At 43.8% G+C, this 27,969-nt stretch overlaps 1 protein-coding gene across 1 annotated transcript in view; it reads left to right on the top strand.

The window, feature by feature from the left end:
- Window positions 1-27,969, top strand: part of DISP3 (dispatched RND transporter family member 3) — a 152,661-nt gene that overhangs the window by 114,700 nt on the left and 9,992 nt on the right. Inside the window, exons 11-18 of the mRNA XM_044278328.1 lie at window positions 5-127; window positions 1,016-1,152; window positions 7,816-7,997; window positions 14,875-15,002; window positions 20,620-20,792; window positions 24,168-24,294; window positions 25,394-25,539; window positions 27,196-27,355. Of these exons, the coding sequence (XP_044134263.1) occupies window positions 5-127; window positions 1,016-1,152; window positions 7,816-7,997; window positions 14,875-15,002; window positions 20,620-20,792; window positions 24,168-24,294; window positions 25,394-25,539; window positions 27,196-27,355 (1,176 nt within the window). The remainder of the gene's footprint in view (window positions 1-4; window positions 128-1,015; window positions 1,153-7,815; window positions 7,998-14,874; window positions 15,003-20,619; window positions 20,793-24,167; window positions 24,295-25,393; window positions 25,540-27,195; window positions 27,356-27,969) is intronic.

The raw sequence follows: 27,969 nt of genomic DNA, 5'->3' as shown, positions 1-27,969 counted from the left end.
GTAGGTTTGTTTCAGGAGAAACCTCGGAGCCTTCAAAACAACATTCGGACCTCATCAGACAAGAAGAAAAGAGGTTCACTGTCAACATGGAACAACAAGATGACCATCGGTGACATTGGCCATGAGGGTGAGTTGCTGTTTAACCCATCCACTAGTCGTCATCTTTGTGTATTTGAAAGTCACTTCAATGGTGCTCAATGGGTCACATAGGTGACATAAAGGAAAACATTGGTATTATATATTGCAGGTAGTAGATGTTACAGTTTTCCCATTAGGACCCAGATGCTTCAAGTTATGTCTCTGACTCAATAGATTGTTCTTTAACCCATTGTTGCATTAGGGTATGCTCATGTATCAAAAAGTGATGCTATTTCAAAAAATATTACTGTGTTTTTCTATTTTAGCTATCAAGTATTATGTGAATAAGGCAAAGTTCACATCACATATATACACTAGGAGATTTTCCACCAGATATACAACCATAGACTCGGTGGCATAACTAGAAATGACTAGGCCCCACAGCGAATTTTTGAATAGACCCCACCACCCCCTCCTCCCATGCAACCCTAACTCCTGTGGCTAGTTAGTATTGTTCTCTCAGACAAGACCCAGCAGCCGCTCCATCCCTGTGTATAATGTCATTGCATTATGTTGAGGGGGCCCTGATGATAAAATATTTTAGTCTTCTTCCTGGGTGGGCTCCTGCTGAGTTTTGGGCCCAAAGCCTCCACTTCCCCTATAGCAACACCCATGTATAGACTTTTATTAGCTAAGAGTGTCTTTGCCCTGTGTGAGTCATTACACCTTTACCTTAGCTGTACTTTAGACATTTATTGTGATATTCTTGTTTGGAGGTGGGTAAGACGTTTTCTCCTTAATAGGAAGACAATTTTTAACTAACTTTAAGACATTTTTTAATCTTCTGGATTAACAGTACTGGATGATAGGTAGAACTTGAAGCATGTTTTTCTGTATTACAATAGTTCACCTGACCTGATCATCTATAACTTCTCAGATTTACAGAGAACAGTATATGTCACCAGATGTAAATGGGAAGGAAGGGCCACCATTTACCGACTATCCTTAAATGCTTCCGCTATACCCCCCTGGCAGTCTACCCTGCCTGGGGATGATGAGGTGACCTCATTTAAGGTAAGAAAATGATCATAGTCCTTTATATATTTAGTAAATTGATGTTCTTGTATTGGTCAGATATAAGGTATCATAGTAATGGGTTTGGAAACCTTTGGGTATTTAAACGGGTTGTCTGCTTTATTTATATTGATGACCTATGTGGGGATCCGCTCTGGTAGGCAGTGGTAGCGAGTGCAGTATAGAGGCAACACAGAATGGTCTTGGTGTAAAACACGATGCTTTGTTTATTCACACGGTGCATACAAGTGAAAGACGGTGCAGTTCATAGGGAGGGTGGTCACACACAACAGCAAAATAATAGTTCAAACACAGCAAGTCCCTGCTGCAGGCTACTTGAGGCCTGTTTCAGTCACATAAAGCAAAGTCTATTTAAAGCCAGGAGTAATGTCACCTTTTTCGTGAAGTAAGTCCATGGGTCCTGCTTCTAGCCACAGGACACGGATCCCTCCTGGTTTCAGCTGCAGGATCCTGCACAGTCCTCCACAGGCCTCAGCACACAGCCCAGCTCACCTCCACTTCTCACTCTCACAGCCAGAGAACACAGAAGCTTCACATTGCACACCACACCCTTGTTGCTGGTCAGGTTTTAACCCTTCCCTGCAAAACCTGGCCTGGACCGTGGGGAGACAGGCACCCGCCCGCATATCTGCCTGCTCCCAATAAGAGCCGGCCCGGATCCGCTGTGTTAACAGCATAACCGCTGCAAAATGCACTTTTCTGGCTCTTACTCCACCGGGGCCAGGACCCCCGGTGGCACGTACCTCCCGTCTACTACCACCCCAGGTACTCTCCTACACCTATCTCAGGATAGGTCATCAATATTACATCTGCGGGAGTACGACTTGTGGCACCCCCGATAATTGGCTGTTTGAAGAGAAAGCAGCACTCCTATGAGTGCTGCTTTCTCTTCAATGTTTACCTGCTTGCTGTTGCAACCACAGCGGTAAGCGGCTGGGGGCGGACATACATACATACAGTGCAGTAACAGGATAGATGGCTATATCCTGGGCGTATATGCTGTTACTGCACTGTATGTATGTATGTCCGCCCCCAGCCGCTAATGTACTCAGCTTTTATGTATCCAGCCTCGATGTATTCAGCTTTGATGTACTCAGCGCTGGAGGAAATAAAAGAAGATTGCACCGATTGGTGAGTGCCGCCTGTTTATCTTTATGGTTGGCATGTTTTCAAGTCTTTTTTTGGGCTGAGCACCAGCAGGTTTGTGTAGTTTGCACCCGATATGCAAATGTGACATTGCCTGTTCGGCAGAGGAAGTTAAACGCAGTGCCACTTGGACTATTTTCTAATACGTGTTGTTATAAACATTGAAGATAAGGCGGCGCTCATCAAGCAGCTGATGTGTGGGGTTGCCAGGAGTCAGCACCCTGCTGATCTGATATTGATGACCTATCCTGAGGATACTGTAGTATCAGGCATGCTCAACCTGCGGCCCTCCAGCTGTTGCAAAACTACAACTCCCAGCATGCCCAAACAGCCTACAGCTATCAGTCTACAGCAGGGCATTGTGGGAGTTGTAGTTTTACAACAGCTGGAGGGCCTGCCTGCTTGTAGATCATCAATAAAAGCGGACAACCCCTTTAAGATTGAAAGTGAGCATCACATGACACATCCCTTTAATGGTCTTGTCCAGGAATATTAAAAACAGTGCTGTTCCTGTCCATAGGTTGCGTGTAGTATTGCAGCTCAGTCCCATTCACTTAGTTGGAACTAAACTGCAATACCTGACACAACCCATGGACAGCTGTGGTTCTGTTCAGAGGATGACCAGTTCAGTCCCCTTGATTCATGCTGCACTAATTTGTAACTAAGCATCAGGTAACCCATCAGTTGGAATCATTTTGACAGATTCTTCGGATGTGTTTGGGTCGCACTGTCGAACTGTTGCAAATATTTGTCAGACCAATGTGTCTACTCATGAGTGAGCAAAGCATCTCATCATTTGGTTCCATTCACCCTTCTCGAGTGTTGTAGGACCTACCAGGCAGTAGAGGGTCAATCTTAGGTTGACATTTCTCATTTGTGCCCCTATTAATGTCAAAAAGAACATTATGGGCAACCAGGGCCATTTTCAGAACATCCTTCAGCATCTCAGTGTACGTCACCAGCCTCGCCATATTTACTTATTTACTTGATAAAAATGTAGGAAATCTATTTTGAAAATATTTTTTGCTTCATCCCTGAGGTAGAAACGTGTTAATTCAATTCTTATCATCTGAATGGAGCTCTGGTGTAGTCATTGCTAGGTGACAGCAAATATGAGTTGTGATAAAATGGGTTGATTTTGCAGTTATCTGCTAATATGGATTGCCTGTAAACCATAGAATTTTCTTATTATGAGATACATTCCTATAGAATTATGTAGATTTGAAATTAAAGCTGTGATTATGGGGGATAAACACAGGGGCAGACACTGACTGAAGCTCGTGAGGACCCCTGTCACGTACAGCTTATATTAGATGTGCAGATAATCGTGCAGATCATTGCTAACAAGTATTCGCATGAGCGCTCATTATTAAGGATCTGGCAGTGTAATACTGCTGCCGATTACCAATGAACGAGCAATGCACAAATGCCAAATACACTTGCCACTTGCACACTGGACACATTCCACACAAGCCACTTGCATACTGGAGACATACCAGACATGGGCCACTCACACACTGGACAAAGGCTACACATGTCATGCCACACACATGCCACTTGCACATTGGGCACATACCTCACCCGTTTTGTTTGTACACTGGATACATGCCACACATGCACTACTCACACATTGGAAAAAGGCCGCACATGTTTCACACACAAACTGGTGACATGCCATACACGTACCACTTGTACACTGGACACATGCCACACACATATCACACATCATCATCGTCAAAGTAACCTTTGTCAGCAACTGACAGCCCTTGCTGGTGGTTCTATGGAGTCAGAGAGGGCCCCCTCCACTCTGCACATGCACAGGTGAAATGTCCCCCAGGATTTGCCTGATGTATGAAATCTCTGCTGCTCACTATGGATTACTGGAGCTCTGTCCACTCACTGTCCACTCAAGGCCTATAGAACCTACACCCACTATAGGGTCCATGGGCCATTATATCAGTTTATGACCTAGTGCAACCAATCATATATTTGCATGAACAGTGTAGGAAATTGTACAAATAAATGTCCATCTTACAGCTCTCATTTAAAGGGCTTCTGTCACCCCACTAAACTGTTGTTGTTTTTTTTTGTGTACTTATAATCCCTATACTGCGATTTATCCATACATAATGTGATTAATCATTTTGGTTCAGTAGATTTTGCTAAAAACATACTTTTATAATATGTAAATTACCTGTCTACCAGCAAGTAGGGCGGCTACTTGCTGGTAGCAGCCGCATCCTCCTATCATAATGACGCCCCCTCCGCATGTTGATTGGCAGGGCCAGGTAACGGGATCGTTCTCTGCTGGCCCTGTTTGCATTCAAAATCTGCCGCCTGCGTCGTACCTGTCTTCAATCGGCGCAGGCGCACTAAGAGGCGGACGCTCGCTCGGCCGCTCCATCCTCAATGCGCCTTCGCCGATGACGTCACATCTACACCAGGCGCAGGCGCATTGAGGATGGAGCGGCCGAGCGAGCGTCCGCCTCTTAGTGCGCCTGCGCCGATTGAAGACAGGTACAGCGCAGGCGGCAGATTTTGAATGCAAACAGGGCCAGCAGAGAACGATCCCGTTACCTGGCCCTGTCAATCAACATGCGGAGGGGGCGTCATTACGATAGGAGGATGTGGCTGCTACCAGCAAGTAGCCGCCCTACTTGCTGGTAGACAGGTAATTTACATATTATAAAAGTACGTTTTTAGCAAACTCTACTGAACCAAAATGATTAATAACATTATGTATGGATAAATCGCAGTATAGGGATTATAAGTACACAAAAAAAACAACTGTATAGTGGGGTGACGGAAGCCCTTTAAATCATTCTGAGGTCGGTTTGATATATTTTCTTCAGATATGACTCCTTTGTAATGGAGACAAATGGCCTATTGATAAGTTAAAAGGAAATTCCACCTTAATTTAGGGTTTGACATGTTATAGAGACATGGAAGATAACATTAGCGGAATCCATGACTTGAAACTTCAGCAAATGTCTAAAAATAATTGGGTCAGAGATGTTGTTAAAATGCAATACACTGCTTCTTCAGAAGACACGTGAAACTTGACCAGCTCCTATAGATTCAGTGTCTAGAAAAATGCATGGGTTTCTACAGTATGTGGAAGCATTAGGTAGAGTGGAATATCAGTTTTGGGAGTTCAACCTATATTCACATATTGGCCTTCAACAGAAGGGTGTATTGCACTTGTATTCAACTGGCTATATTCTGGAGTTTGGATCGTTCAGTGGTCTACGGTGCAGACTAAAACACAACCAGTGATCATGAACACAAAGGGTTCACTAACTTTTTTCTGCATACATTTTAGTATTAAGCTTTAGACTATTGTATATTATTCATCTGCTTTGAGTTATTCCATGAATATGAAAAGGTTAAATGTAAGAAACAAAAATACCTAAAAAAAAAAACTCGCCCCCCCCCCCCACCTTCCTGCCCTATCGGCAGTGTTTGGCTGTGATGAGCAGATTGAGCTCGGGGGGTCATGTTGATGCTCTGTGTTTTCTCATTACTAAAGACTGACATCTCTTTAGCGCTACTGCCCGGCAGCCGCTTCTCTCCACTTGTTGGGCTGGGGAATGATGAAGTGTTACATTAGAACACAGACATGTCTCCCTTGTTTAAAATAATTTCACCATTGTGCAGACCTATTATTATAGCATCTTAAGCAGGGTCTGAAGGAAGTGTCTACGGATGAGCTCCTAAGGATTAGCTTCATCGCTTAAGGACGGGCAAATGTGACACAAAGGATAACGATTTTCTTGGCAGAAATCTGAGGCTGCGGAGCTCTTCTAAGCAGCTCATATCTTGCCAAGCATTCAGCGCGATCCTGCCCGAGTGCTGATTTGCATCAGTGTAGATAACACAAATGGGAGGCAGCCCGCACCAGTCATGTTGTGTATCCTTGTGTTAGGGAGAAAATGTAATTTTTGTACCATCTGAGGGAACCCCTCCACTTCTGTAGAGGTGGGTATCCCGCAGGGTTGCCAGCCATCCAGAAACTTCCAGACAGTCCATAAAAACAGGTGACTTTTTTCCTGTGTCTGTAATTTTTTTTGTAGGTGGGCGGTACTTGACTAGATTATTTTGGTGGTAATTATCATTGTACATTAAATGCTGGTAATGAGTTCTTATCAGTAGATTGAGCTATAGACCTGTATTAATTATAATCTTTATAATTAATTATGGATTTCCAACTTGTTCATAAAGAATGTTGGCTGTCTGTGGTTTTGGGATAAGTTGTCAAGAACAATTCTGGTTGGCAACCCTAGTGGGATGCCCCCCCCTCCATCAGCCAAATGGCTCATGCTTAGGCCTCTTGCACACAAAAGTTTTTTGTCAAACCCCTAATTCAAAAAGAAGACACTCGCCTTTTCCAAGCAGCTCTGTTCTAGCAGAAATGGTCTTTCTGCATCCTCTGGTCCCTTATCGGCGGGAAATTAGATGTCCCATCAATTGTCACATACAATGCTGCAGCCATGCTGCTCTGTCCTCAGTGGTAACATGTCCCCAGGCAGCAGGGATGGAATCATCAGCTGCTGGAATGGAGCTGCTTGGAAGAGGTCAGGGTTATTTTTTCTTTATTGTAAACACATTCCAGCCGTTAATTAGTTTTTGATTTAGGAGTTGAACAACCCCTTTAAAAAATGACATCTTAGTCCTTGACCACAGTGACAAAATTTAGCTTCACGGCTGAAATGTTCCAAATGGCTGCTCACATTCTTGATTCACCATCAACTAGCAAGACCAGTCATTTTGCGCTAAATTTCCAAACAGTGGTGGGCCGAAATCATCCATTCGGACTACATCACTAGCCTAAATATGCAACATGCAATATTGGGGAAGACTCCTTCGATCATGCTATAACACATGGCTGTCTACAACATTATAACCCATGACAGACATCCCAGGATGTACAAGAGATAGGGCAAATCAATACTTACATCCTACCTAGGATGACGTTCTAGGTGGGGTCCCCCGAATGTATGTATGCCACAGAGTTTAAACCTTTTAGCCCTTCCTCCAGTGTGCAACGCTCATGTCTCTGAGATCACTCAGGAATGTGGTCTTATCAGCACAATGGGGATGGTTACTACATTACAAGGCACATCATTACACAGAATGGTAATAATTAAAGGGAACAGAATTAAAGGGACAGAACCAATCAGTACAATAGATAGATAGTTGATCACTTGTTAATTATTTCCCATTGTTTAGCCAGTAAGACAGGAAATTTGTTCATCTCCAGGTGGCACCAGAAACTCTTCACATCCTGATTCAGTGATGTCTCAGGGTATCATAATAACTGTATGATGGGTGGTATTCTATTCTAATGGTAAAACCCATTAAGAATATGTCATGCGGCTCTGGTGCTATGTCAATGTTGCAGTGTGTCAGTAGGGCTCATTATACACGGGGCCCTCTGGAGCTCAGATCTCAGGGTGTCACATTGTAAATGTTTGTTTTCGTTAATCCATTGTTTAGGTGTATAAGATTCCTTACGGTAACTACACCTGGAAGCTGACAGCTTGTATGTCCACCATAGGGCTGAAGACAGAAATCTGTCCCAAGAAATGGATGATCACCTCCTCAGGGTGCGACACACGGAGAGGATGGAAATTTGACTTCAGTTTCTATGCTGCAGATAAGGAGCAGTCCTATGCAAGGTATTAATACTGCCACAATGTGAAACATCTTAAACCTGCAAAAGAAAGACCACTTCCTGTATGTAGTGCTACCTCTAAACTGGAAAACCACCAAGGAGACTATAAAGGGTACTGTCACCACTTACAGTTTATATATAAATAATTCTATTTGTAAATACATTACATTACTGATCCTGAGTTATAGCATATTATGCAGCAACGTTCCCAACAGAATAGTGAATACAGCTCTGGAGTATAAAACAGGATGTAACTGAATTAATACAATATAAGCAATGTAATGTATGTACTGTACACAGTGACTCCACCAGCAGAACAGTGAGTGCAGCTCTGGGGTATAATACAGGCTGAAACTCAGTATCAGTACTGGATAAGTAATCTAATGCATGTATGCAGTGATTCCACCAGCAGAATAGTGAGTGCAGCTCTGGAATATAATGCAGGATGTAACTCAGGATCAGTACAGCATAAGTAATGTATGTACACAGTGACTCCACAAGCTGAATAGTGAGTGCAGCTCTGGAGTATAATACAGGCCGTACCTCAATATCAGTACAGAATAAGTATTTTAATGTATGTACACAATTGGCCAGATTTACTACTGAAAATGCACCATAATTTTGAATCAATTTGTGCTAAAAAAAAAAACAAGTGCACATGCCTTTTAACATATTAATGATAGGTTTGATACACTGTTGAACATATATTCTGCCTTGTCTGACAAAGGGAGCCTAGCTTAATGGGTATGGCCTTGTGGGGGAAAGGAGTGTGGTGTAAACATTACACTTAGCTGTTCTGTTCTGTTTTGACATTCATTAGGCCAACAAATAGCTAACTTACATTTAGAATAGACAGTCTTAAGATGCCCTAGATTTATCATCCAGCATGGGCCACCTTTAAAAACCTGTCACAGAATAACCCTTTCACTCCCAAGGACATATCTCTTACGTCTTATGGCTACTGATGGCTGGATCTTTCTCATGCAACCTGCAATACTTCCTGAGATACAGCCATTAGAAACGGGTCCCTTATACCTGCAGCTCTCATTTATGATCTGGTTTCTGCTGTATAAATCTGGTGGTAGGGCAGCTAGCACTGATTGTCAGCTTTAAAAGGAATCTGTCACCTGCTTTTACTATTTTAAGCTGGCACCATCACTATGTTGACTAAAGTACCTTATTTCCAGCAGTCTTCTTTTTACTTTATTTCGTTTTGTAGTTTTGATATAAAAGCGATTTTTATGTTATTCTAATGAGGGTCCAAGGTGCCCAGAGGGGCGTTTTTTTCACTCTCCGGTGCCCAGTGACGCCCCCCCCCCCCCCGGCAGTGCCCAAGAACGCCTCCTGATCCTCAAATAACCTCCCACAGCCCAGCTAACGGTCCCGCCCCCTCCCCACATCATAGTCTACCGTATAGAAATGCCCCGTCCTTCTTCCTGTTTGCGGCCAGAAAACTCGCACAGGTGCAGTACCGCCTGCGGCCTGCGTGATCATCAACCTCCTGAGGGCAACAGCCTCAAAAGTCTCACTGGGCATGCGCCAAGCCCAGTGATGTGACCTAAGCGCTGTTGCCCTCAGGACGTTGATGATCGCGCAGGCCGCAGGCGGTACTGCGCCTGCGCGAGTTTTCTGGCCGCAGACAGGAAGAAGGACGGGGCATTTCAAGCTAGACTATGATGTGGGGAGGGGGCAGAACCGTTTGCCGGGCTGTGGGAGGTTATTTGAGGATCAGGAGTTCTTGGGCACTGCAGGGGGGCATCGCTGGGCACTGGAGAGTGAAAAAAACGCCCCTCTGGGCACCTTGGACCCTAATTAGCATAACATAAAAATCACTTTTATATCAAAACGACAAAACGAAATAAAGTAAAAAGAAGACTGCTGGAAATAAGGTACTTTAGTCAACATAGCGATGGTGCCAGCTTAAAATGGTAAAAACAGGTGACAGATTCCCTTTAAGACAATCCTCCACATCTTCAGCTGGCTGTTAGAGAATGGGGAGAAGGGGCAATGGGGGTATGCTGACAGGCTGCAGGGAGAAGATAGAATTTGATACTCCTCTCTCCCTGTCCACGATCCCAGGGGGAGGGTAACTTGGACTTCTGTGCATGCTATCAATCCCCCTCTGACCTTCAATCAGAAAGCATACCTGCACTCTTATTGTCACATACTGTGGGGGTCTTTCTTTTTCATAAAAAGAGTGAAACGATTACCACTTGCTCATCAAATAATCCTTGGCACCTAGTTAGGCTGTTTACTGACACCATGACACCATGGGGGTCATGGCATCAAATAAGTTGCACCAAACACATAAATAAAGTTTACATTTTACTTTGTCCCTATCCTGTCCAAACTCGGTCTATAAAGTAAAATATACAGAGTCTGCTTCTCTAGTGATAACCATTATACACTGCAGTAATAGTGATAATGATTTCTGTCAGATGGAAAAGATTTCTGACAGTCAGAAAATACATTTTTGCTCACTGTCAACATAAATGATCATTTTCAATTACTATAGTAAAAAAAAAAAACTAAAAACTATTTGGTTAGCTGTTTTTCAGAAAGGTATAATACAGGAGATTCATCAGAACTAGAGGTTATGGACCTGTAACTCATTCTCAGCTAAACTACAGGAGGTTCAGGTGTTGTGTCCATAACACAGGAGTAATAAAGCCCCCATAATATACTTGTCTGAAAACGGCCTTAATGAAAGGGGTTGTGCAGCCGTTATTATTGATGACTTATCGTCAGGATAGGTCATCAATATCAGCTGTGAGACGGGGAGGCGGAAATCCATGCAAGCGCCACGTCCTCGTCTCCAGTGGAGCGGTGAGTGAGTACTTTATTACACTACAACCCAGAGACGAAGTGCAGGCGTTCACCTCCTCTTCAAACAACTGGATGGCGGGGGTCATGCAACATATGTATGTATGTATGTATGACCTCTTGTGGTATGTGCTATATATGATACATCTTACAGGGTTTTTGAAGGGTATGTTTTAGACTGATAGACTGTGTATTTTAGTTGGAGATTTTAGTCCAATTTCTGGATATGATGCTTGTTGCAAAGTTGCAAGAAGGTGCCTGTGTACATCAATTAAGCTCTATCTTTTGCACATATTAAGCGATGTGCTGTCAGAAAATGTAGATTTTGGTAGCATAACGGCGGTGTGCCGTAAACATATCAATCACATATGTAGACGATGAGCAGTTATTGCATGGTCTCTCTTGTAGTGTATTTAAGAGCACAAGCTCTTGTTGATGTATGTGCTTGTGGTATATATAATCTTTGCATACCTCTATATACTGTACAGGGGCGTAACTACCATAGTGGCATTACTGGCAGACCATGTGACTGCTATGGGGCCCCTGGGCAGGAGGAGGCCCAGTTGGGATCATCCCCTCTTCTACTGGGGGGTGAAAACTTGGTCAGGAACTCCTAATGTAGTGATGGCTAACCTCCGGCACTCCAGCTGTGGTGAAACGACTCCCAGCATGCTCCATTCATTTCTATGGAGTTCTGAGAACAGCCAAGTAAGTGTACATCTTGGGAGTTGTAGTTTTACCACAGCGTCCGTTCAGTTTTTTTTTGCGGATTGTATGCAGTACCATTCATTTTAATGGGTCTGCAAAAAAAAACGGAAGTTACTCCGAGTGCATTCCGTTTCTGTACGTCCGTATTCCCGTTCCACAAAAAAAATAGAACATGTCCTATTATTGTCTGCATTACGGACAAGGATAGTACTGTTCTATTCGGGGCCAGCTGTTCCATTCTGCAAAATACGGAACGCACATGGATGTCATCTCTATTTGTTGTGGATCCTTTTTTTTGCAGAGCACAAAGTACATACATTTGTGTGCATTAGCCCTAAAGGAACTACCTTTAGCAAATGAAGCAGTGGAAAAATGGCCCAAGGGTCATTGAAAAGAGTTTAGGCGGAAACCCCTCTGTCCTGTGTTTGATCCTTGCTATGGGGCCCTTACTTTTCTATGTACCGTCACTGATACTGTATATCTTTTTATATTGTCTTCATCGTTCTGGTGATTTTCTGTAGATGTATGCATGTAACGTAAGACCTAAGTGGTATGCATGAACTTTGTACAGGTGGAACTCTACATAACTTTGTTTGGGTTACACTTTGCCCACTTACAGAAAACTGTATTTTTATGAAAAATTACATTTTGATGCAAAATTGCATGAACGTGTCTGTGTGTATAAATTGCTGAGTGGTTTTTTGACAGTCTACTAAGTATTTGCTTTGTACTGCTGATAATAGTCCAGAATTGTGACAACAGATTCCCTTTAAGGACATCACTCACCTGTATCACCTTGTACCTACTGTTGTTGGTGAGAGTGCACCTAGTAACAGCATTAGTGTTTAGCGAAGCAAGACATTCGAAATTCGGAATTTTGGAAAAAATGTATTTGAATTTCCTCGCGCTTCGTGGTAACAAATCATTTTGTCTAAAACAGATGATGGAGTTGTCTTAGCAAAAAGTTGAAAAAAATGTACCGTTTTCTACGCCTGGTTTAGACGTAGAAAATTGTCTAAATGTAAGACCGCTAGGAAGCTGTCTTACATTTAGAAGCAACGGTGGATCCGCCTGAGTTATGTAGAGGCCGGCGCCTCTTCATAACTCCAACAGATCCACCGCCAGCTATATGGCATATTAAGACTGGCGTATAAAATGCTGGTCTTAAAAAAATGACCCCTATAATGTACTGAAATGCAATCAGTGAAAAAAATCCCTGTAGTAGAGATCATCCTCCCGTTTTCAGTCCAGAAGGTGGATCCTACCAGTGATCAGCTGCACTATCAGTGAGATTCTGCACTGCAGGAGAAAAGTGATATTACACAGTGTCCTTTCAAATTAATATGCCGAATCCTCTAGAGCGGGAGCATCTCTTTGCCTTCCTCACTCTGGAGCATTAGGAAGGTCCTGAGCTGGACTAACATTTCCCCCATGCCTTCCATATTCTATAATGGGGATAGTGGACAGGGGTTGTCCTATTGGCACAGCCCCTTTAAGGCTGGGTTCACACCTGAGCGTTTTACAGCGCGTTCCTACGCGCTGTAAAACGCTCAACAAGGAGAAACCAATGATTCCCTATGGGAATGGTTCACACTTGGGCGTTTTACAGCGCGTACGATCGCGCTGTAAAACGCCCGACGCTCCAAAAAGTACATGAGCGACTTTTGGGGCGTTTGTGGCCATAGGACACTGTAGTGAATCACACAAACGCGCGTCAAACGCGCGTTTACTATTACAAAAACGCGCATAAAAATGCGCGTCAAAAACGCGCGTAAAACGCGCGTTTGCGCAACGCTCAAGTGTGAACCCAGCCTAAGAGCTTATCAAAGGCTGTTTCTGAACGAGAGGACCTGTTCTGCGGTTTTTGATGTTTTTTGCTGTAGTCTTCTGAGCAGAATATTCAACATTGAATTGATAAAACATTTATAGTCACTTTACAGCGTTTGAAATTACAAAGTAGAAAGCCAAGTCTGCAGCTATTAAAGTTTTGATAGTGCTGCTTGGAATAAGTTAACATCTGTGGCTTCATTAACATTAAAAAGAAATCCAGGATTTCCTGTATATCTGCTTCATGCCTGTCACACAATAAGCTTACATTAAATGTGCTGTAAAATGAAAGGAAAATTGTGTTCTTAAAGGGGTTATCCAGTTTAAAGCTTTTTTTAATATACAATTCTGAATTATATGATCCTCACATCTCGGCCCAGAGGAGAGCAGTTATGAAGACGTTCTCTTGCCCTGGAGCGCCTGTACTGTGTTGCTCTGACAACCCACTGGTTTGAATGGACGCTGTGTTGTGTTTCATTTTTCCTGTGGTAGCGCTACAGAAAAAAACGAAGGGGGAGATTTATCAAACTGGTGTAAAGTACAACTGGCTTAGTTGCTCATAGCAACCAATCTGATTCCACCTTTCATTTTTGACAGCTCATTATGAAAACGAAAGGTGGAATCTGATTGGTTTCTACAAGCAACTAAGCCAGTTGTACTTTACACCAGTTTGATAAATCTCCACCTGAGCACTTAGGGGGTCATTTATTAACCAGAAATACACCTAAATTAGGAGTATTATTGGCACAGATTGTGGTGAAAAGGTACTTTGTGTAGCAATCTGACACTTTTCGACGCTCACGCCAAAAGTGGACGTGGCGCCCGGCAGGGTCTCATTTACCATTTTCTACGCCTGTTTTAGACGTAGAAAATGGTCTAGATGTAAGACAGCAAGGAAGCTGCCTTACATTTAGAATCTGTGGTGGATGCGCCGAAGTTTTGGAGAGGCCGGCGCCAGGTCCACCACCAGCTATAGGGCTTATTAAGACCAGCGTCTAAAATGCCTAAATGTGCCCCTTACTGTTAGATATCCCAATCGTTAGAAATCGCTGACAGTCCTAGCCAAGTGATACACTCTTAGGCTCCATTCACACGTCTGCAATTTCGTTCTGCATTTTGCGGAACTGAATTGCGGACCCATTCATTCCTATGGGGCAGCATGATGCGCTGCCCGGACACGGAATTGCAGATCCGCACTTCCGGGTCCGCACTTCCGTTCCGCAAAAAAATAGAACATGTCCTATTCTTGTCCGCAATTGTTCTTTTTCACTGCAATATAGAGGAAGGAGAGCGTCACCTTTTTAACCCCCTATGATCAGTAGAAAAGTGTATTAAGTACAAGATTCATAGGCAGCCACACCTTTGTTGGTCAGCAGACCGACAGAGGACACAGTACTGGTGTGTGTCTGTGTATTCTGGGGTTGTACTAAATTTTGGAATATATAAGTGATCTATTTTCTACATTTTTATTTTATTATTATTATTTTTGATTCATTTTATTTAATTTTTTCCTTTCTCCACAGAAAGCTATATTTTACATTGGTGCACAAAAACCCCACTCATGGGAGAGTGTGCGCTTCTGCCTCCGGATGTATTGGATCGGGGTCAGATGTGTCAAACAGAGGATTTTTCTATGTACCCACTGAGAAAGGTAAGTCTGAGCTCCGCCATTACATTCCGCATTCATGTTAGAGGTTTTAAATTTATTAATGCTATGTGCAATTAGGGTCCCAAAAGGCCATGCACACCTTTGGGGGCATTTTTTTTTTTTATCATTGCATTGTACTCATTATGGGGTAAAATAATTTTTTCAATTGGTCTTTATAAAAAAAAATATGGAGTCCTTTTTTCTGTACAGAGCTGAAATACTGTGATAGAGTGGGGAGCTGATGGGCTCCTTTATCTCTGCTGTCTGACATTATAAACACTCATTATAGCTCAGTTACTGATAAGAATGTGGCTTAAATAAGTGTTTATGACCTCTTAGTAAATTACAGTTAAGGGTTATTAGATGACCGGTGTTCCATGTTATTTCCCTACCCTCGTCACTTCCTGTTGTGACGCGGCCGCACCGGACATTACGTTGCCAGCTTTGGAAAGAGGTGTGCCGCGCCGCGCAGGCGCACGACAGGGTAGGGAAATTTCACACCAGAGTTGGGGAGAAGAGGCAACATAATGCGCTTGCGCCTTACCTCTCAGCTGGCTTCAGATGATCAGACACCGCGCGTGCGCAGTGAGTGGTAGGGGTATTTAACAGAACAAATGGCCATCGGATCTCCCTACCCCCACAGTGCGCAGGCACGGTGATCGGATGGATGTTCGGTATAAGAGATCTCCCTGTCCGCTGGTGTGCGCACGCAGCGTATCCCGACGGGAGTAGTTAGCCGCACTGCCCCGTAATTTTTCCCTACCCTCTACCCGCTGCTGAGGCTCCCGCCGCATGCGCAGTGTCGGCCGGTGTCCAGCTGAGAGGTAAGGGGCAAAGCGCATTAGGTGGCCCCTTCTCCCCAACTCCCCGTCGTTGTGCGCCTGTGCGGCATGGCACACCTCCTTCAAAAGCTGTGAACATCATGTCCGGTGCGGCCGTGTCATAACGCGGTGCTGCCTGAAGGATGTGCCTAATTTATGATGATATGCACGTCTCGTCATAAATTGGGCACATCCTCCAGCAGCCCATGCACCTAAACTGAAATCTACGCCATCTAGGACCGAGGGCAACGTAGGAACATCACTGATCCCTAAATTTAGTTGCAGTGACGTTTAAAAAGATGGTTTTCACCTTAATTACGCCAGAAAACTGCCTTTGAGGGAATGATAAACTCTATAACCCTAAGTTCACACCTGAGCGTTTTACAGTGCGTTCAAACGCGCTGTAAAACGCTCAACACGTGAAAACCAATGCTTCCCTATGGCCCTGGTTCACACTTGAGCGTTTTACAGCTTGAACGCGCTGTAAAACGCCCGACGCATAAACAAGTTCTTGAGCTTTTTTTTGGGGCGTTTGTCGCGCGTTTTGGCCCATAGACTCATTGGACAACACTGCAGTCAATCACACAAACGTGCGTCAAACGCGCGTTTACTATTGCAAAAAACGCGCGACAAATACACGCGTAAAACGCACGTCTCAGAAACGCTCAGGTGTGAACCCAGGGTAACTGTAGATTATGGAGCCCCAAGATAATGTGCTAGTGACATAGTCTTCCATGTGCTAATTCTCACATACCCTGTTTAGATCGTAGCACGTTCACTATCATGCAGAAAATGGCACTTGGCAGCTGTTAAACAGACAACAATGGTGTGTTGCATTACTTTTCCTTTGAGAATAGCAGCTCACCAATTGAATCAATATAATCAACACGTGAGCCTCCTCCGGAATACTGAACACAGAACATAAGGGCCGTTCAGACACAGATGTGATTTTATTACAAGACTAAAGCAAATTCATACAGCAGCTAATTAAGAAGCAAAAACTACGTCTCATCGCATTAACAACAGTGGGAATCAGCAGTTGTACTCACAGCCTTGGCCAAAAAAAATATTCTTAGAGAGATTAGATGTAATACCCTGAAATAAAAGCTCGGCAGGGCACTAACTAGAAGAGTAATAAAGCAACCACCAAAAAAAAAAAGACACCCCACCTGATGATATGGAGACAACTGTGGTCAGGATCTACAAAGGAAATCTAATGTTTCTGTTACTCCTTGCTGGGGTGCCCATGCTCATAGCATAGATGTACCTACCAGGTCTGAATTACAATATGCTATTACGACATCAAAGCGTGTAATGTTTCGTTTTACATAGGACTGCATGTTGCAAAAAGGAATGGGAATGTTCCAGTTTTTACAAGGCCCCCATACTATTTAGTGTATTGTTGTCTGAATCTGCCAAGAACCTAATTATGGGGAGCTCCTGAAGGATCAGGTGAAATAAATAGTTTTATGTCCGATCCTTTTGTTATCCCTAGAGATAAGCCGCAGCAAGAGGTGTCTGGTAGCGGCTTCTCCTCTCTCCCCACTCAATACACATACAAGTTCAGCTAAACCAAACATGCATGTGTATAGGAGAGTCAGGATTCATTAATGCTGAGATAGGGCTCAGAAGGTTAAGATTTCACAACTTTATAAAATTTTGTTTAAAACACGATTTAATAATATGTGCTCCCTGGGACAAAAGGCTTGGCAAAATGATTGTCCAGGAATTTGTCCCGAAGATTGGGATAATACACTGGGGAATTTAAGTTTAGTTTCTCACAATTTTACTCACCACATTTTGGTTCAATTTAACATTTTACACCGAATTTATAACACACAAATGTGGACTAAGGCTACATGCACACGACCGTATGTGTTTTGCGGTCCGCAAAAAAAAACTGATGACTTTCTGTATGGCATCCGGTTTTTTTTTACCCGGGAATTACCGGGGGTAATTTTATTACCCGGGAATTGAAAGTCGAGATCCCATTTACAGCGGAATGCTGGATATTGAGTGACCTCTCCAAGGTGGGATGCCCAAAATATAAAAGGATTCTTTTGATCAAAATAACATTCTTGGCAAGACTTCTGATTACTCGTGATTGGTTTTCTCGAAATATTCCAAGTATTACTACATGGATAAATCTTGTTAATAAGATTAAGCAATATGAAAATATTCTCTACAAACATAGAAATACTGAGCAAAAATTGATTAAAATTTGGGGAGAATGGAACTTTTAAGGTACTATCTGCCTTTATTTCCTTACTATCCCCCCCCCCCCCTTCTCATTTATTGACCAGGGGGCGGGAGACACATCGCAAGGGGGGGTGTTGTCTGAGTAGAAATAGGGGGAGTAAGGTTTAATAGGGGGAAAATAATATAATAATATTGCAGTTTTTATTGAATTGTACTTTTTGAATCTTTAATAAAATGTGTTAAAAAAAAAATGAATGCTGAGATCATTAGATCTTCATGTACCTAGTTGGTGGCCAAGAGGAGGGTCCAAGAGGAGGGTTCGGGTGGTCCCCCTGGGCATCAGCCCACCGAGAAATTTCCCTGTAGGGACTATGGCTAGTCCACCCATGTCCGAGCCCTCCTCACTGCTGCTGGCCTGGTACATACTAGCGGTGGAACTATGGAGGTCAGTATTAGAGAAAGTCCATCCAGCATGCTGAAGGTAGGGCTGGCTTGGTGTCGTGGCCCACATCTCACCTACTAAGCCTCCTGCTCCATATCCATATTAGATAAATTAGAGGAGAAAGAGGAGAGAACTTGGCAGCTATTGATGGCCACCACAGAGGGGCAGCTTCTAGGTAGGTATTTTGTGCTGCACTAAGGTATTTGTGCATCAAATGATACATTTATAATTGACACTAGAGGGCAGGGGCCATAGCCCCTACAGAGAATTCTCTTGGTGGGCTGATGCCCATAGGTCCACCTAAAGCTGTATAATTTGAATACAGAAAGGTGACGCAGAGGCACACAGCATTATCAATCGTGATAATGCCGTGCGCTTCCTAAGTCCAAAAAGCACAATCCCTCTCTCATACGGAGCGTGATACCGGCAAGGGACACACTTGTGTGAAAGAGCCCTTAGGGGTTTTCCAGAGCTACTTTAAGTTCCCAGTCCTCGCTTGCTATTGGGAGTTATGGAGCCTACTGTAGCAGTATGTAAAGGTGGCTCCTCACTGGGTGTCACAGGCACTTTGTAGTGCAAATGAGTAGAATTCATTTTTTCCCACACTGAGGCTTGAAGAACCCACTGTACAATGACCCCACTGACTGACAACTACTTATCCTGCAAGCTGGCATCCATGAAAACTCATTCCAAGTGCCAACTACACTAACTCATTCTGGTGATACCGCCACATGCTACGGGGTGCTGGCCAACAGGTTCATTGATTATATTGGATACACAGGGCCATCTTTACCAAGGGGCAAAAGGGGCAGCTGCCCTGGGCCCAGTTGCTCCTGGGGGGCCCAAGGCAGCTGCCTCTTGAGCCCTGCTAGCTACTGCCCCGGGTGTCAGGCTGTCGGCTACACAGGCATCATGATCGTACTGTGTTAATGATCTTAATTCTAGGACCTTAATGAGTTTTGCTCTAGGACCTTAATGACATCATTACCATGTGACCAGTAACCTAGCAATTACTGGTCACATGGCTATGAGGTCATCACAGGTCCTACAGAAGTTAACTGTGGAGCTTTTTTGTGTAAAGATTACATCAGAAAAAGGTGACAGGGGCTGTTATGTTAATATACTGTAAACTACTGTATAGTGGGGTGCTGTATACTGTGTGGTGGGCTGTATACTGTGTGGTGGGCTGTATATTGTGTGGTGGGCTGTATATTGTGGGGTGGTGGGGGGGGGGGTGGCCTGTATACTGTGTGGGGGCCTGTATACTGTGTGGTGGGCTGTATACTGTGGGGGGCCTGTATAGTGGGGGGGAGTGCTATACTGCTGTACTATATAGTGTGGGGGGCTGTATCGTGTATAGTTTGGGGTGCTGTATACAGTGAGGTGTTGTATACCGTGAGGTGCTGTATACTGTGGGCTGCTATACTGCTCTACTATATACTGTGGGGTACTGTATAGTGTGGGGTGCTAAACTGCATACTGTGTGGTGCTGTATACTATAGGGTGCTATACTGCATACTCTGGGGTGCACTGTAACACTAGGGTGAGCCGAGCCCTGGTCTCCTTCCTGCAGAGCGGTGCCCACTTCCAGCCCTGAGCCCAGCTGCCCAGAGCACTGATCCTGAGCCGCTGGAGTCTTCAGAACTGGAAGTATTTACAGTCATTCACCGGACTCTACCAGGGGTGTGGATTTTTTGTGTGTGTGTTGTGGTGGAGGGCGTGATTGCACGCTAAGGTGTAGGAAGGCGGGATCCAGGGGGCCCAAGTAAATTTTTGCCCAGGGTCCAATCAATATTAAAGACGGCCCTGTGGATACAACAACATGCAGTTTAACCATAACATGGTATCATATTACAAGAATAAACATTTCTCTTAAAGCCAAATACACATCACATGTTTTAAGGGGTAAGAAGTGTGGGCTGTAGCCTGTAATAGTTTGAAATGACGTTCTTACAAGTACGCTTCTAGGCTCCCCCATTGGTGGATGAATGCAGCCACATGTTTATTCTTTTACTCTAGATCTATGCAGTGGATGTAGAGCTCTGACCACAATAAAGATATATTAATAAGTCAACACAAAATTTATGACCTATTTAGATACAAAAATTTTGTTTGCGGTGGATATTTGTACAAAACTCTACCTTTTCTGTTGTTTCAGGTGCTCCAAAGAAATTGTCTCCAACATTAAACTTCAATCCTTGCTTGAACATAGCCTGTGGAAAACCTGCAGTCCGTCCCCTTGTGGACACCGGGGCCATGGTGTTTGTTGTCTTTGGAATTCAAGGAGTAAATCGGACTAGAGTCCCAGATAATCATGTGCTGGGTGAACTGGTAGGAGACTTTAAAATGTACCTCAGACCTATATGCAGCAGAGGCAGATGTGTTTATCCTTGGAATCATATGTGGTTTGACACTCCTTTTAATGGGATTTTCTGGTAATATTGATTTTTAAGCAAGTTACCCACCCTGCCCCTTAAATAGAAGTGATCCCCACACTGTTTACATCTGGTTGGCCATGGGCATGGTCACATGCGCCACACCAGCCAGTGACTGGCTTTAGCGGTTATATGCTGCTTGTGGCCACATCACTACTGAAGCCCATGAACTGCTGGATGTAAACAGTAGGGGGCTGGAAGATGGAGACAGCGGAGGCAGTGAATAGAGCTGGAGTGGTGAGGAGCAGGTTAAGTATGAATCTTCTATTTCAGGAGGCAGGCTGCAGGCTCTTGCTTAAAAATCTGTATGACTGGAAAACCTCTTTAAAAGGAAACCTGTCATCAACTTTATTCTGACCTCACTGAGGGCAGCATAAAATAGTAATAGAAATGCTGATTTCAGAGATGTATCACTCATGAGCTAAAAGTAAGTGGTTGCTGAGAAGAGTCCTGGTTATTCCTAATCTCCTGCTCTCACCCATCTGCTGATGATTGGCAGTTCTCTCCTAGACAGAAAGGGAGAAAACTAGGTAGAAGACTGTCAGTCATCAGCAGGTGGGCAGGACTTCATAAATAACCAGGACTCTTCTCAGGTGGCCGTGACTCTTTTTCAGGCCCAGTCTGCAATGTTTGTGATGTTGGTTCTCGGCAACCACTTACTTTTAACTTTTAAATAACAGACCGCTGAAATCAACTCACCTGTCTCTACTTTATACTGCTGTTAGTATGGGTAGCATAACGTTGATGACAGGTTCCCTTTAAAGGAGAACTCCAGTCATCACATGACATTACACTAACCTCTACCATTATAGGGGTGGAGCTTGGGTGTCTACCTAATGATATCTGTTGAGGGAAAAAGAGTGACCATAAAGTCTTGATGTGTTTGTTGGGGTCATAAAGATGACAGTCACTAGCTTTAACAGTCTAGAAACGACAGTGCCTTGTGAAAATATTCACCCTGCTCATGTTTTTCCTGTTTAGTTTCATTACAAACTTAAAATTAACGTATTTTAATTTAGAGTTTTTTTAATAGACCTGACAAACTAGTCCGCATTGTTAGAGTATGGCCACACAGATTTTTTTGGGCGAGGTTTTGAGGCAAATTTTGAGCAAATGTCAGAAGTGGGTTAAAACAGAAATGGAAATATAAAGGAAGGATTTATACTTTTCTTTCCTGGTGGATCCACTTCTGGCTTTGGTTGAAAATCCAGCAGGCAGATCTGCCTCAAAACCTTATACAGAAAACTCTGTGTGGCCGTACCCTTACCGTGGAAGGAATGTATTGACCACCTTGCAATAAACCCCTAAGGTAGGTCTGGTTCAACCAATTGCCTTCAGAAGTCACATAATTAGTTGAACAAGGTCCACCTGTGTGAACATTATCTGTCACATAATGTGAGTAGAAATACACCTGTCCTAAAAGGCCTCTGAATCACTACTAAGCAAGAAACATGAAGACCAAGGAGCTCTCCTAACAGGTCAGAAACAACATTCTGCAAAAGTATAGATCAGGGTTAGGTTATAAAAAATATCCTAAAGTTGGAACATCCAATGGAGCACCATCAGAAGAATGGATAGAATATGGCACAACTACAAACCTGATAAGAGAAGACTCACCGCAAAAACTCACAGACAAGGCAAAGAGGACATAAAAAGGATAATCCAATACTAACATAGACCTCTCAGAGTGGCCAACCCACAGTGGTGATCATACTTTTCTGGTTCCCACCGCTGGGTTCAGTCTCTGCCGCTCCATTGATAGGGGGACACATGACTGCTGCAACCAATCACAGGCTGGAGCAGTGACCTACCCCCCTTGCATAATGTAATCAGTTGTCATGATGCAGAGAGCCCCTGAGAAGCCATGCAGAGGATGGTAGTGGTAAGCAGAGGATGGTAGTGGTAATGGCCCTGATGAGATGTGTCATGGTGTACTCTCTTAAGGCTGTTGTTCCCTGGGGATTGGTGCAATGAAAAAGGTAGTTTGAAGAATCAGGACAGAAGTAGAACTATAAAAGGCTCTCTCTAGTGCGAAACATAACTTTTAGTACATCTAGCAGTAGTTGGTATAAAATGCAGTGTTTATACCCAGATGATGAGGTATGGTGGGTGGATAAGTGGCATTAATGCAGCTCATATACACTATGCTATCTTGCTGAAAATTTTCTTTCACTTTTGGCTAACAGCTGAAAGCTAGCACTTGTGGATTTAGGTATCCACTGTATTATGCAGGATTGGAGTTGGTCTGGCCTGGATGCTATCTAGGTGATGAGTGTCATAACCTTGTTCCCTCACCTGCAGCAGGGTCTGTAAAGCTGCAGCTTGCTGGTCACTCTGCTGTCTATATCATGCAGTAGCTTATTAGTTATATTGGTGCTATTGCAGTCTCTCTGGAATAGTCGTCTCACGGCAGCATTGAATCACTTGATGGTCCCTAAGACCCTTGGAGTAGGAGCTCTTAACTGTGCTTCCTTCCTCCACAGTATTCTCACTAGAACTCCCCTTCCTGACAAGAAGCAGTACCAGCCAACTCCTACCAAGAAAGGAGGAACAGGGTGTTTAACCCTATTCCTGCTAACTATACCACATCATTGCTGGTGTACATAACATGGCCTATATAACATGGCAAAACATTAACAATTGCAGTAACTGCTGCAGCCTATGAGTGGTTGCAATGGTCACGGTGACATATCAGAACTACAGCTGCAGGGTGCCCAAACCCCTTAGAGCAGAGTCATACTCAGAAATCATAGGGCCCTTTGCAAACTCCAAATAGATCCTGCTGTAAGATCAGCCAAATGCACTACACCTTTATGAAGAGCCTATCTATGCTGAATTCTGTGCTGAATAATTTCTTACTATATCTGCACAGGGAGCTCTGATTATCTGATCTGATAAACCTGCACTAGCTAATTGCATTTTGATTTATACAACTGCTGTATATGCAGTGAGCTCCCCCTAGTGGTGGCTGTAAGTAGCCGCTATAACAGAATCACAAGCAGAGAAAGCTGTTTTGTTTCACTTCTCCTATAATGAGCCCCACATCAGTTGCCAGTGCCTCTTATTTTACAGTAAAAATAAAAAGATGTCTGAGACTGAAAATCTTCAGCAGTTACCGATGAAGCTTCATGTTCCCTTCAATTTGGCAATTGGTGAAGTCTGAGCAGGTCATCTTCTAATGATTTAGCATGCATTTCACCTTTTAAGCATCATTTTCTGTTATTACCTGTCTGAATCTTTTTACTCCCTTGTTCTTGTCATTTTCTGAAAGGGCAGGGTGATCTACGATGACAAGTTTGACCTCTTTAAAGAAATCGGTAATTTGTGCCGACTGTGCAAAGTAATAGCCGGTAACAAAGACCTGGTGAAGCCAGGTGGAGCGCAGTGTCTCCCTTCAGGTGAGTCCACTAGTTTTACATTACATATTGGGTATCTGTATCAGACAGCTTCAATGCTTAGTTTCGGTGGAGAGATGTCCATGGTGTGAATGGTCAGATTCTAACCACTTTTTACCCAGTCTCTAAGGGGGCATGGATGGCACAGGCTTGGCATGTTCTTATAGTGCATTATAGAGGACAAGATACACTTGCGTATGTTCCACATACTTCATGGCATTATATGGGTAGCTACTCTGCAGTATTACTGTAGGATACCAGGGGCTAAGCAGGCACCTTACTTCTCTTTAGTGACCTGAGGCTTTACATCATATCCCATGATATGAAGTCCAATTGCTGTGACAGCTTGCTCTGGTACTCTATGATATGACTATAGGGGTCCAGGTCCTGAATTACAATACTCTGATTCCTATTACATTTTATAACAATAGAGGGTGGCACATGCTTACCGTGCTACCATTTAGCATAATTATTGGGGGCCTCCATCAGTCACGTTTACCATGCCACTGCATAATATGACTAAAACGGACAGTGGGCTTGCCGTTCTATTATACTGTATGACTATATAGACCTAGGGTCCAAAGTAGGCTAACCATGCCTCTCCATGTAGGTAGTCAGACAGACTTTCCTTGCTGTTCCATTGGGGTTTAGTGTTGGACGGCCTGCCATTCTATTCCATGCCGTATTTGGGGACAACTAAGGACTGTCTACAGGTTGTCTATTTATCATTACTAGAGATGGACAGGCTATACCATACAATGATTTTAGGGGTCCAGAATAAGCCAGGTGTGATAACTTGGGACCAGTATGGCATTCCTTATATTGAATATACAGCCTTGTGTTAGATATGTTTTCTTATTCCCATCATATTTCTACCCTATATATTGGAGGCCAGACCATAGGGGCCAACCGAGCTGATTGGTGCATTGTCTGTGGTAGAATCGTGCCATCCACCCGTATTTGTTAGGATAGACCAAAACCCATGATATCATTGGCCTTTCAATACGTTTAGCAATAAGCAGACCAAATAACATCCTGCAAACCTTCTCACGTGAAGCCAGTTATTTCATTGTTTGTATCCCAAAATAATTTGTCTCCCCAGGTTACAGTATATCCTCCTTTCTTCAGATGTTGCATCCTGAATGCAAGAACATCCCTGAGCCAAACCTTCTCCCTGGCCAGCTCTCCCATGGGGCTGTGGGTGTGAAAGATGGGAAGGTCCAGTGGATCTCCATGGCATTTGAATCTGTAAGGACAAGATATATTATTATGGGTTTGCACTGCAGACTAGGCAGTAAATGTCAGAAGTTTTCCACTTTGCTAGTCAACTTCCATCTGAAGTCTCCAGCCATGCTGATGATGGTCTTATGGAACTTTCCATACTTTTGGCTGTTGGAATTCTTTTACTATTATACTCATTGAATTTTGGGTAATATTATAGAAATCTGGGTGACAACCAATATGACTACTGTGTGTACCTTAACAAGCATTGGTGGTAATCACCTGCTTTTTTGCAGCTACAATATCAGTCAGATTCAACATTCAGGAGTCTTGTAGAGCTGATGATGGCCCAGTGGGAAAAATGTACATACCATAAAGGCAGACCATGTGGCTGCTATGGGGCCCATGGAGAGTGGTTGGTCCTATCCCCTTTACTACTGGTTAATGGGACCTTAAGCAGAACTTCTCTTAAGGATGGCGAACCATGTCCCATAATAGGGAATTTTTATCTTTGCTATAGAGTCCCATATTTTTGATGAATGCAATTTAGGCCTCATGCACACGGCCCGTATTGCCGAACAGCTGAATGGGTCTGCAATCCGGAAGATATGGTGCCGTACAGAATGGAGGCGTGGATTGGAAGCCCTCTGTAGTGCATCTGTGGGTTTTCTGTCCGTGCCTCCACACCGCAAAAAAGTAGTGCATGCACTACTTCTTTGCTGTGCGGACCGTCAGATGCGGTTCGCAGACACCATTCAAATTAATGGGTCTGTGGCCACATGGTTGGCGCCCATGCATTGCGGACCGCAAATTGTGGCCCCAACATAGGCAAGGCCAGCACACAGTCATGTGCATGAGGCCTTAAGGTGTGAACTGTGTCAACCATATTAAAGGAGTTTTCTGAGAGTTTGTTAACAATCCTTTGAATAGGTCAACAGTATCTGATCGGTGGGGTCTGACTTCCAGGACCTCCAATGATCAGCTGTTTGAGAAGGCAGTCGCACTTTTCAGAAGCACCACAGCCTTCTATAAGTTCAGCGCCCTACATTGTATAGCAGCTGTGCTTGGCATCGCAGCTTAGCCCCATTCACTTCAATGGAGCTGAGCTGTGCCGTGACTTATAAATGTGATTTCACATGGCCTAGGCTAAGCTGGAGAAGGCCACGGTGCTATTGTGAGTGCCACTATCTTCTCAAACAGCTGATCAGCGGGGGTCCCAGGTGTCTGACCCACACTGATCATTTACTGCTGACCTATCCAGAAGATAGGTCATCAATAAAGAAAAAAAAAAAAAAGGAAAATCCCTTTAACTGTCATTCAGCTTTCCCAGAAACAAAGATAACTGAAACATAACTGGGAAGCTGACGGACTGTAGCTTTGTATGTGGCTTGTGAACTGCTCTGCATGTCTGTCCATGCTTCATTCCCGGCTTCTATTAGGAACATCATTACTTTCCCCTTTAAGTTGACAGGCAGATTGACTGCATCCCCAGAGTCGGCCCAGAACTGCCTGTGCTTTTGCCTTATTCATCTCTCTATTATGATTTCATGAGAATCCGCAGGATCCCAGGCAGAGTACAGCGCAGCCCTGAGTGTGCTGACTATATACCTCTATATCTACCTATATCAAGCTCCAGATGAGAACATGACATCTTCCTAATGCAATATCCATTTTTCCATGCAGACAACCTACAAGGGTAAATCCTCCTTTCAGACATATAAAGATTACTTGAAATGGGAATCATTCCTCCAACAGCAGCTACTGCCCCTCCCCGCAGACTCGGCACTGAAACATGGATTCCAGACCTGCGAGCACTGGAAGCAGATCTTCATGGAGATTATAGGCAAGTGGTGGCTCATTACCTCCCATATAGAATATTTACCATTGCTGTGATATGTTACACTAGGATAGGGACCACTATCCTATTATCTCACAGTATAAAAGGAAAAGTAAGCAGGTTCTACCAGAAATTACATGCTTAAAAGGGTTTTCTGGGACAATTCTCAGGATAGGTCTTCAATATCTGCTTGGTTTGGCTTGACTCCCAGCACTTCTACAAACAGCTAAATGTAGGGGTTGGGAGACTTTCTGTCCTCTTCATTATTTACTGAGGCACAGCGCTGTACATACTGTTGTGGCTGTGCCTGGTATTGCAGCTGCTCAGTCATTGAATGAGACTGAGGTGCAGTACAAGGAGCAGACATGACAATTGGACCATTGAAGCTCCTTCATTCAGCTGATCAGCAGAGGTGCCAGGAGTTGGACCAAAACTAATCAGTCAAGGTACACAGGGTGCACTTAGGAGGGAAGCCTACAAAATCCTAGACACCCACAAAAACTACCTATAAGAGATTGTGCAAGTTGGATGATGGTAACCAGTACTAGTGAAAGGCCCAGTTTTGACTCTAGAATTAGTCTACAACCAGCCCAAGAGTGGTAGTTGTGGTGCGTATGGCG

The sequence above is a fragment of the Bufo gargarizans genome, chromosome 2 (assembly GCF_014858855.1).
Source record: "Bufo gargarizans isolate SCDJY-AF-19 chromosome 2, ASM1485885v1, whole genome shotgun sequence".
NCBI lineage: Eukaryota > Metazoa > Chordata > Amphibia > Anura > Bufonidae > Bufo > Bufo gargarizans.
Note: the sequence above shows the minus strand (reverse complement) of the source record. Positions and strands in the feature narration are given on the sequence as shown.